The 11,309-nt window shown below is 35.2% G+C and overlaps 3 protein-coding genes across 4 annotated transcripts; 2 read left to right on the top strand and 1 right to left on the bottom strand.

Annotated features, from left to right (window-relative positions):
- Window positions 1-40: 40 nt before the first annotated feature.
- LOC147925041 (ABC transporter C family member 10-like) lies at window positions 41-2,540 on the bottom strand. The gene is made up of 2 exons (XM_087490716.1): window positions 278-2,540; window positions 41-178 (listed from the first exon to the last, which is right to left on the bottom strand). Exons 1-2 carry the CDS (start codon window positions 2,264-2,266, stop codon window positions 65-67), a joined length of 2,103 nt encoding a protein of 700 aa, XP_087346842.1. The 5' UTR covers window positions 2,267-2,540; the 3' UTR covers window positions 41-64.
- A 4,513-nt stretch (window positions 2,541-7,053) lies between these two features.
- On the top strand, window positions 7,054-8,912 carry LOC104749428 (F-box protein At3g59150). Of its 2 annotated transcripts, XM_087493455.1 has the most exons (4): window positions 7,091-7,868; window positions 8,063-8,178; window positions 8,257-8,412; window positions 8,488-8,912. In XM_087493455.1, the coding sequence occupies exons 1-4, from the start codon at window positions 7,838-7,840 to the stop codon at window positions 8,800-8,802; spliced, it is 618 nt and encodes a 205-aa protein (XP_087349581.1). In that variant the 5' UTR covers window positions 7,091-7,837; the 3' UTR covers window positions 8,803-8,912. The 2 variants fall into 2 exon arrangements, with proteins under 2 accessions (XP_010469362.2, XP_087349581.1); XM_010471060.3 differs by having other exon boundaries at window positions 7,054-8,178.
- A 403-nt stretch (window positions 8,913-9,315) lies between these two features.
- Window positions 9,316-10,956, top strand: LOC104753265 (putative F-box/LRR-repeat protein At3g59170). Its single transcript, XM_010475540.3, has 3 exons — window positions 9,316-10,332; window positions 10,444-10,584; window positions 10,675-10,956. Exons 1-3 carry the CDS (start codon window positions 9,316-9,318, stop codon window positions 10,930-10,932), a joined length of 1,416 nt encoding a protein of 471 aa, XP_010473842.1. The 3' UTR covers window positions 10,933-10,956.
- Window positions 10,957-11,309: the final 353 nt, after the last annotated feature.

Raw genomic sequence — 11,309 nt, 5'->3', positions numbered from 1 at the left:
TCTCAGTCTGGTCTCCATCAGGTAAGAGCTCAAGATCTTTGTCTAGGCTAGACTTTTGAATTGTCTAACGGTAACGTTGTTCATCCAAGACGCCTCCAAAGAGGATGTTATCTCTTATTGTCCCTGTTTGGATCCAGGCTGTTTGTGAAACATAGGCGATGGTACCATAAAAATCAATCTGTTTGGATGATTCAAATCAAGATCAGAAACATAGTTTTCAAATATATAAATTTGTTAAAATCCAAAGCTAAGAGGAGAGATGGAACAATTGGCTTACCGTTCCTGAGACACATGGAGTTTCACCAAGAATAGCAGCTAAAAGTGTTGACTTGCCTGAGCCAACTTCACCACAAACAGCCACTTTCTCCCCAAACTTAACCTCAAGACTCACATTTCTCAAGTTTGGTTTTGTTGAACCTTTCTCCTCCCAGGAAAAGCTCGCAGATTTAATAACAATAGCGTTCTGCTCACCTTCTGATTTCTGCTTTCTCCGAGTCTCCCCACCTTGAAGCTCAGGAGCTTCTAGAAATGTTGCAATGCGACTGAAGGCAACTTTAGCCTGAATAGTCACTCCGATAACATCAGGGATCATTCTTACTGGATCTTGTACCAGACGCAGCGTTGCCACAAAAGTGAAAACGTTACTTGCTCTCAGTGGAATGTTTAGGAAATAGCAAGTTGCAAAAGTTGCAGCAGAGACAAAGACCGGTGATGACCAGAACAGAACCGCATTGTAAGCCTTTCTCATCTGAACCGCCTTCAAAGATTTCAACTCTGTGTTCCTTAGCTTCTCAATAACCTTCTTGAAATGTGACTCCCAAGCGTAGAGCTTTAAGACCTTCATGTTGACAAGAGACTCATTGCAGGCCTTGAGCCGCTCATCCTGAGAGGTCATGAGTTCGCTTTGGAACTTGTTCTGAAGTTTGGCGATGGGAGCATTGCATAGAACAGTAAGTATTATAACAGCTAGGGCTGAAAACGTAGCAACTCCCACAGAGTGAAAGAGAATCCCAAGCGCGATTAGTAGCTGAAAGCTTGTTGTCCAAAGCTGGTGAAACCAATATGGAAACTCCCCAATTCTGTAAGCATCAACAGTTGCGTAGTTCATAATCTCGCTTCCCGAATGGATCAGTCTTGAAGAGTTATTCAATCTCAGCTGTTTCTTGTTTATAGCTGCAGTTAGTAGAGACCTCACTCGTAAACCAACAAGCCTACATCTGAAGTACCATTGTCTCTGTGACAAAGACTCTATCATCTTTGAGAAGAACAGCAACACAGCCAAGACAAGCCCTTCATACCTAAAGCTTGCATTGCCTTCAGCAACCAAAATGAAAGCATTTAGAAGCAAAGGACCCGCTGAAACAGCAACGATCTTCATAAAAGCAAAGCAACCAGAGATCAAAAGCTCTTTCGAGACACAACTAACAGTCACTTTCAAGATCGAAGGCCGACGACAAGAACTCCCTAATCTTCTCTTCTGCTCATTGAGATTCTCCTCAAACAAGGAATAACACGTCTCAGCACGCTCGTCATTGCGAAGCTCGGGTATATCTTCTTCCTCCAAGTCCTTCACATTGCCTCTCTTTATCAGAGAATTCAACCACCAGAATGATAACTTACTAAACAACCCAGCTTTAGCAAACTGGCTGACCCGGTGATCAAAATCGGATTTTTCATTGTAACCATTTGAATGATCACCAACACTAAGAGGCTCATACAAACTACTCTCACCACACTCTTCAAATCTATAGCCTTTGTAAGCACTCAAGAGTAATAAAACTGAACCAGGGAGTAATAAAACATCAAGAATCGTCCTAATCGACACTTCCTCTCCAGAAAGAGCATTGTTCACAGCCAAACAACTCGAGACCAAAGCATAGAAGAAGGAGAAAATAGATAACAACCTCAATGAAGACTTTCGAATCTTTGTTCCTCTGACGCAAACGACTAGGTTGATTAACAACCATGTAAACCCTTGAATCAGAACCACCAGCCAGAAGATTAAGGGCTTATCGTGATTCTCTCGTAAAACCCAAATCGCTAAAATGAAATCAAGAGATCCGATGATGACGTTGAAAAAAGGAGACACGATTCGTAGAAAATGGAATCTATAATTATGTTTGGGTGATTCCTTGAGAAACAAGGAAATACAGAGAGTTAGGGCTGAGAGTGTGACACCGAAACATATCTGCAGAAGTCGAAGACTGCAGTTTGATGATGTCTGGTGATGATTCTCACAGAACCAAGTCCAAAAATTTTCTATCATTTTTTTTTTGGTTTCTCCTCTTCGTAAAGAAAAAAACCAAAAAAAAAATCAGGAAATATTTTCGTACTCACTTCCCCTTTTTTCCCGTCTAATTTCTCTGGACATGCAAACAAGAATGAAGATTGAACAAAAGAAAAAAATTATGTAAGAGCGGGAAACGAAAGATCGATTCGAGAGAGAAGAAGAAGAAGAAGAAGATGAAGAAATTGGTTAGTCTCGTCTCTATGAAAATGTAAAACACGAAAGAAAAATGGAAGAAGTAATCAACTTCTCTGCCTTCTCAGAACTCGAATTTATCTTTTAAGGGAAAAAATAAATTATTTTGTTTGGATTCTCTTAACCGCATTATTACATTAGTTTGATTTCTCTAATTATTTTGGAGGTTTTATCGCTTTACCCTATTTACTGAAAAGTAGGAGGTTTCACTTTCACACATTTCCAAGGATAATATATTTATATTTATTATTAATATTTTAATATGGTATATTCCCCCTCATTAAATTTGTAGATTTCATTTTACTTTCACTTAATTATCACTCCTCTACTAGTCATCTAATATGTACATACAAAAAGAAAAGACAAAATAAACTCTGAAAAGAGTACACACCACATGACTCATATTAATGTATTCGTATCAGCTTTTATCAAAAATAATTACCTGTTGGTGCACACAAAAAAAAAAAAAAAATTGACTGTTATTTCGTATCAAACATATAAATAAATTAATATTAGTATTTTGGTAGAAGCGTGAATGTGTGATTAAATATTCTGAATAATAATTAGATTTCTCTTCTTTGTTTCCTTTTAATAGCGTGAATGTGTCCTACATATACTATTAGGTCAAAAAAAAAAAAAAAATCAGAAGACTTTTACATTCGACAAGTTATGAGATGCAAAAACATTACCGCTTTAGTCTTGTAGAGATGACTCCTTTGCTCACAAGATAATTCATATCTCATTGAGAACTAGCCTAGCTCAGCTATATACGTGAGTTCATATAATCTATCAACTCAATTTAGATAGCTGACATGATTTTCAAGACATAGTTCCAAAACCATTTTTATCCCAAAACCCAACATGAGTTATAGTGGGTTGGGGCAGTATATTGAGAATATGAAAATGTGATTGGTTTACTCTTCAATATAATAAAATGGTGCGGTTATATAAATTTGGGATTGGCGAAATGTATTTATTACTATGACATGATTGGCGATATGTTCTTGTTGGCATATCAATTCGCATATACTATTGATAAAATGAAGGTATAGAATACCAAAGCAACAATACAAAAAGAAAATATTATGCAATGGGATATAATATACTTTATATGTATCTTTCTGGTAAATTTTGATATTATAAATGTTAAATTTTGATTTTATAACACGTGACAGTGGGACAGCGACACCCACGGGAGTCGGATCCAAATCGAACTTAAACTTGTTCACAAAATACTACTTATTTCGGACCCTTGTTTAAAGAAGCTACTAACCTTATGTCGTTTTTGCCAACCATTGCTTTTCGTTGGTGGCTGCTTCTTTTTAGAGATAATATGCAAAAACATACATTTTTTAAACTTAATTTGAAAATTCATACATTCACTACGTACAATTAGAAAAATCCACCTAAATCACTGTTCAGCTATTTCTATAGCTAATTTCTGCTATTTAAAATTCTATTTAATTATATTTCATGCCATTACTCATTTTTCTCTCTTTTTTTTATTTTTTTAAATAATTATTAATATAATATTTTTTTAGAAAACTTCTTAGATACAAAAAAATTTTATATTTTTTTTCTTTATAATTGGATATAAATTTTGTTTAATATTTTTTTAATATATTATATACATCTTTGTATCTATATACTTTTTTAAATGTACAGATGTTTGTACACACTATTATGTGTACAAATGTTTGTACATATTATTAAGTGTACAAATGTTTGTACATATTATTAAGTGTACAAATGTTTGTATACATTATTAAGTGTACATATGAAGTTTGTTTAATTTTTAGAGTTTCAAATGTCTGTACATATGCTTGTACTGCAATGTTTTTATACAAATTGCATATGTAAAGTTAATAATGTGTACATACATTTGTACACATAATAATGTGTATAGACATCTGTACACATACTAAGATGTACGGATACAAAAGATTTATATAATATATTTAAAATTATTAAATAAAATTCATATCATATTGTAAAGAAAAAAAACTGTATTTTTTGTATCTAAGAAGTTTTCTAAAAATATATTATATTAACAATTATTTGAATAATTATAATTAGTGGGAAAAAAGTTTTATTTCTTACATACACACATACCCATTTTTGTAATTTTCTCACCAAACATATGCCCCACCATTTCTCCATATCTCACAAACTCTCTATTACACAATACCCTATTTTTCCAATTTTAAATAGTGAATGTATTAGTTTCCCAATTAAGATTAAAAAATGTACTAATTTATTAACAAACCCTTGTTTTTATGATGTCTCGAAGAGACTCCGTAATGAAAAAGAACATTTACTTTTAGTTATGATATATTAGGTGAAGTGGTAATGAGGGAAAAATTAGGTGAAGTGGTAAATTTTGACTCTAGTTTGTTTTTGTTTAGTTTTGAAATATTAGTGGCCAAGATAAAACAAAATTTATATCACAAGGTCGAATAATTCTTAGTTAAATAACAAAAAGGTTTGATTTTCTATATACACGTGGCCCAGTGACATTGTACTGTAGACTATTTTAGAGATCAAATTCTAGATTTGGTGGAAAAAAAAATGAGATCACCGATTCACTTGTGGGTTTCCAAATTAGCGTATGTTTTATTTTAAAATATACTAGTAGGAATAATAAAAGTTACGAAAAGAAAAGGAGTTATATTTCCATGTAAAGTTATATAATCTCATTATTAATGTATTCACCACTGGCCGGCCAGTTCATTACAACTTTGTATTATTTAAACCTGTGAGATCTTAAAAAGGACGCATTCACAATATAGATTAAAAGAAAAAAACAGAGGCTCATCACGTGAACAAATAAAGAACTCAATAAGCCAGACAATAATTCCTCGGTAGTCCTATACTCCTATGTAAAGTATGTATATCTGTGGCAATAATAAGTAATAAATTATTGAATCACCTGGTCAACCTAAAGTAACGAAGAGAGTCATCACAAATTCGTATAACTAAGTAGAACTTTGGTCATCTAGCAAAATTTGGTACTCTTAGATCACACTTTTTTTTTTATCCTTTTTAAAATGTTATTTGATGTCTATTCTCCTTATTTTAACTACACTAGGGTTATAAAACCGTTATATATGTGTCGTGTAGATATCCTGGTTGTTGTCCTTTGTCGATAAAATGTGTCGTGTATATTTTCGTCATGGCTCACGTCGACGTCGTTCATTTTGGCTTTTGAATGTATCGTTTTTTGTCTGCACTCTTCTTGTCCTACTACGTAGTATTCAAATTCCTCTCCGTCTCTAATATATTTAAAAACTCAACATAATATTTTTATATTTTGTCTGGTTGAAAACTTTGACGTTTTCAAGAGGTCTGAACTTTGAAGAGAGAGAGAGAGAGAGGATAAAACCAAAGGAACATATGACAAAAATTCGTCAATTATTGATCAATAATATCATTTGTGTTTTTGTAACACCTTCGCATGTGCACGTATTGTTTGATCTAAGGTCAGATCATCAAACTAAAACCAGCTAGAATCTTATAAATACGTTAAAATTCGACGAATCTTTTTTAAACAACGTAAAAAAGCTCTAGCTAGTTCGATTTATTATTATTTTCAGTTAGAAATAAATTGAACGGTTTGCAATTTTGCACTACTATATAGTATATCACAAGAAAGGGAAAAAAAAAAAAAGCAGCGGACGAGAGGATTTTGAGCTTTTGTTTTTCCATGAAAGTGTACTTTGCTTTCTACAACGCAAAATGACAAATGTCTGGTTACCACTATTTTTCAAAAAGTTACTAAGAACGTTACTCAAAACGAAAGATTAACAATTACTCAAAAAGTTACTCAAAAAAATAAAAAGAATTATTTTTATTACAGATTTTCTTTTTTCATTTATTTTTTAATATGTGATCCACTAAATAAGTGACATTTGTGTCATTTCTTATGAGTATCGATTTTCAAATTGTTCTAGGTAGAATCGTTACTCCTACTTTTTTCTTCTCTCTCATCTTTTTATTATTTTTTTTATTAAGAGTATTTGTATGAGTAATCGCCAGTAATGATGCTCTAATTTCTTTGGCTGTTCTCTCTTACAGCGTCATTTGCTACGTCACTTTTTTCGACTCCACTATTATATATCCCTCCTCTTTTGGAAAATTTGCTTTTTCTTTTCTTGTGTGTTGTTTGATGTTTGTTGTCTTCAGATTTATTTTTATTTGTATATAGTCTTCTTTTCTTTTGTTGTTAAAAAGGCTTTCAATTAAAAAAAAATGCAGAAGAAAGATTAACAATTACATGCCAAGCCCAAGTTTCTGACGTGAAAAAACCAACAAAACATAAATCAACAAATTAGTTTAAGATTGATTTCAAGAGCAAATTTTGTTCTTTTTATATATAATTCGTCGACTAATGATTTTGCTGAAACAGCAAATATCGTTTTACCCTTTTGCTTTTTGTGGTCATGTTCGTTGTAAATCTTTTGTTCAATCTATATTATTTTTGTTTACAAGAGTTGTTGGGTCAACTTTTCGAATTTGATTAAAGATCAATTACCTTATAGGCCCAAAGAAACGGGCTCAGAGACCCATTTCTACTGATTCTTATGAGAACCGGGTTAAATCATCTTAACCGGTTTAATCCAAGAACTGCTGAATTGTTCATCGTCTCCTCCCCTCTCTCTCTCTCTCTCAAGACTTGCGAATTCTGTGATCGGATCCAATTGTCAACTTCTTGGGGGGGTTTCGAAAACCCTAATCTCATCATTCTCATGGAAGCTACTAAAAAAGCGAAACCAAGTTGTGGGGATGCGATAAGCAATTTACCAGACGATCTTCTCTGCCTAATCTTATCTTCCCTTTCGACAAAGGAGGCTGCTTTAACATCGCTTCTCTCAAAGCGCTGGTCTTATCTGCTTCTATCAATACCTATCCTCGATTTCGACGATTCCGTGTTTCTGAATCCACAAAAGGGTCGACAAAAAAATGTTTTTTTCGAGGCTTTCGTGGATAGGTTACTGTCTCTACGTGTCGAGACTTCATCCCCTGTTCAAAGAGTCTCTCTCAAGTGTCATCAAGGAGGTGATGCACCAGATTGTATAACCAAGTGGATACTAACAACTGTAAGGGATCTTGGTGTCTTGGATCTTTCTCTACGCATTGATTTTGGAATCTTTCAATTGCCGTTTAATGTCTTTAGGAGCAAGACTTTGGTAAACCTTAGAATCGGAACAAAGATCCGTCTTGCTCAGTTTCCTTCAGATGTTGTTTCTCCAACGCTTCATTCCCTTGTTCTTGATTTAGTTGAGTTTCGTGATGATGATAAGGATGGGTTTAAACAGATGCTGTTAGCTTTTCCTTCGCTACAAAGCCTGCGGATTCATGAATCGGACATGTGGAAGTTTTGGAATGGGTCTGCTTCTTCTACTCGAACGCTCAATAGTCTTGTATATAGAAGGGATTCTGATTTCTGTGCTCCTAAACCTTGTGTTTCGTTTGATTGTCCGAGTCTTGTTTACTTAGAGTATACTGATGTGGTTGCGGATAAGTATGAAAATCTGAAATTGGACAGCCTTGTTGAAGCTAAGATTGATTTTCAATTGACAGCTTCTCAAATCATGCGCAAACCAAATAGCATTGGTTTTGTTTCTGGTGATGTCACAACCTTTTTCAAGGCGATCAGAAATGTCAAGATCCTCTGCTTATCTCCGGATGCTTTAGAGGTCAGTCCTCTTGCTTTTTAATGTGGCTGTGGGTCAGTAAACAATACAAAAGATTTGATTTTTGGTTGTGTGTTGTAGGCGCTCTATTACCGCGGTGAAATGATACCGGTGTTCAACAATTTGCTTTCTTTATCTCTGGGAAGCAATAAACCTCATGGTTCAACATTCATCTTCTGGAAACTGCTTCCATCTCTGCTCAACAACTCTACTAATCTAGAAACTCTCATCATCAAGGTATTATGCAAAAGAAGATAAATGTATGCTAACTCTGTATCTACAATGATATTTTATCCAACGTGTTTTTGGCAGGGTCTAGTGCACTATGTTGCTGAAGGATGGGAAAATTTGAGTCCAATGGCCCGTGTCTGCTTTTCCTGGGACGATGTGTCTGCTTCTTTGTCATCATCTGCAATGAAGGTTTTAGAGATCACAAGGTATAAAGGAACTTGTCAAGAAGTTAATAAAATGAAGCATTTGTTGGGGAAATTATCGCGTCTTCAAATGGTTAAGGTTCATCATCATAAAGCAGTAAATGACGAAGAAAAAAGTCGCCTCATGAAAGATCTTTTGCTTCTTCCCAAAGCTTCCAAATGCAAGATCCAATTCATGAAGGAAACTGTTTGAATTTAGTTGTCTGTATATAAATATAGCTGGTGGACAAATCTTAGTAATCGTTACTTTTATCCAAGTGTATGGTCTCGACATTTATATTTTACATGTCTTTTTGACTGTTATCGTGATACGAATGTAACGAGAGCTACATTACTAGTGGGATACCTTAAACCCTACATATTTAAATAACAAAATTACTGGGAAAATTCTGCAAATAAAATCTCCTCCTTAAATCAAAATTGACAAAACTTGCCACGCTCTCGTCTGCAATTGCAAAGCCCTAAATTTTTTAATTCTCCCGCCATATAATAGTTTCTGAATTCGGCTCTTCGAATCTCTCAATCGTCGTCGGATTCGATAAAGTAAGTTTCCGTAATCATTCTTCTTCTCTGATCTTGTAGATTAGTAGTGTGTGATTGTGGAACCATACGATTTGAGATTGCCAAAATTGAAATCTGGAATCTTTTCTTTTTTGGTGTTCTGTTGCGCAGGCTCTTAAAAGTATCGATCTTTCAGGGTGCAATCATGGATTCTGTTTCCAAAGATGTGATCAACGATTTGCCGGACGAACTTCTTTGCCATATTCTGTCGTTCCTCACTACGAAAGAAGCAGCTTCAACCTCGATTCTCTCGAGAAGATGGCGTAACCTACTTGCGTTTGTTCCAAACCTTGAGTTTGATGACTCGGTCTTTCTGCATCCTGATAAAAGGGTTAAGAATCCTCTATATGAGGCTGGTTTGTTTGGTTTCGTGTACGTGGTTAACAACAAAAGGTTGAAGCTTTCTACAAGCTTTGTGGATTTCGTGGATAGGATCTTGGATTTACAAGGCAATTCTGCTCTAGACAACTTCTCTTTAAAGGTGGCAGATCATCATGACCCTGTTGATCAAGATAGTGTCATTCCTTGGATTCACAAGGTCTTGGTACGTGGTTTATCGGATCTTCGTCTAGTCGTGGATTTGAAGGATTGGAGATCTCGGCTTCCTAAAAAGATCTTCTTGAGCGAGACACTGGTTAAGCTGACTCTTCAGATTAGAGATGGCCCTTCCATTAATGTGAAAAATGTTCATCTTCCAAAGCTTAAGACTCTCTATCTCAAGTCAGTTCTGTTTGATGATAGGGAACTTGGGTTTTGCAAGCTTCTTTCTGGTTGTTACATCCTTGAAGAACTTGTTCTCGATCATATCTGGTCGTGTTTTTGGGATTCTTGCTCTGTTTCTGTCTCCACTCTCAAGAGGCTGACGAGTTGTTGCGAGAACATGAAAATTTGCGATGTCCACGATGACAATCAATATAGTGTGTCTTTTGATACTCCAAATGTTGTCTACTTGGAATATGCTGAAGCCATAGCCACCACGTATCCAAAAGTGAATTTTGCTTCGCTTGTTGAAGCCAAAATCGATATTTGGATGACAGATGATCAGATAGAAGCGGTAGGTTTCGGAGACAATGAGGAAAACTTTATGGTTGGCAATGCAGCAGCTTTTCTAGTTGGTATCAGCAATGTTCGAGTCCTCTACCTATCTTCCGACTCTCTCGAGGTGTGTATTATTCAGTTCTCATCTTTCTCATTCTTTATAAGGATTTGACCCTATGATGTGTACGGAGTGATGATAACTTAGCTGATAATGAGATGGTGGTTTTGGTTTCAGGTACTCACGTATTGTTGCAAACCAATAACAGTATTCAACAACCTGACTCATTTAACTATCGAGAGTAACCCAAAAGTTGGTTTGAAACCATTACCAAAGCTGCTCAAGAATTCTCCAAAACTCGAAACTCTCGTCTTCCAAGTATGAGCTCAAAACACTTTAAAGCATCGTGCAAACACACACAATGACGAATGCAACTTAACGTTGAAACCTATCCTTTTTATGTTTCAGGACCTCCTTCACATAGATATAGAGGCGGAGGAGCACGTTGCTATATCATCAATTTCGGTGAAAGTGCTAAAGATATTCATCAGTGATGCTGAAAAAATAGAAAAGAAAATAGAGAAGGTCAAGCACTTTTTGGAGACAATGCCAAATGTTCAACAACTGGTTTTATACTATGGAGTGAAAGTGTCATCGCAACTTCAGATGCTTAGTAGGTTAGCTTCACCAAAGTGCAAGATCCACCTTATCCCTAGTAACCTCTGAGCGTATCATATAGGTATTGATGAAATGAGGGAGGTCCTCTTCTTTAGGAGAACATATATAGTTTCTGACTTTGTGGTTATATCAAAACCATCTATGGATGTGTCTACAAGTTCTTCATATACACTTGCTGAAAGATATATACTCTTACCTAGACTAGTACAGGTTCTTCCTTCTTTCGTTTTAGCATCAAAGTTTTTAAATACATGTTTTAGTTTTGGCCGACAATGATGACTTTCGTATTTTACTTGTTTCAGTTTTTTTCCTCTGTATTGCTAATTAGTTCTAGTGCAAGGGAAAAACAAAACAAAAACAAAAGACCTACCTTGCCATAAGTAATCTCACCAGTCATTTTCTTCTACGGGAACTATGATGAGATC

The sequence above is a fragment of the Camelina sativa genome, chromosome 16 (genome assembly GCF_030686135.1).
Source record: "Camelina sativa cultivar CO46 ecotype springtype chromosome 16, ASM3068613v1".
NCBI classification, from domain to species: domain Eukaryota; kingdom Viridiplantae; phylum Streptophyta; class Magnoliopsida; order Brassicales; family Brassicaceae; genus Camelina; species Camelina sativa.
The sequence above is the reverse complement of the archived record's forward strand: the minus strand, read 5'-3'. Positions and strand labels throughout refer to the sequence as shown.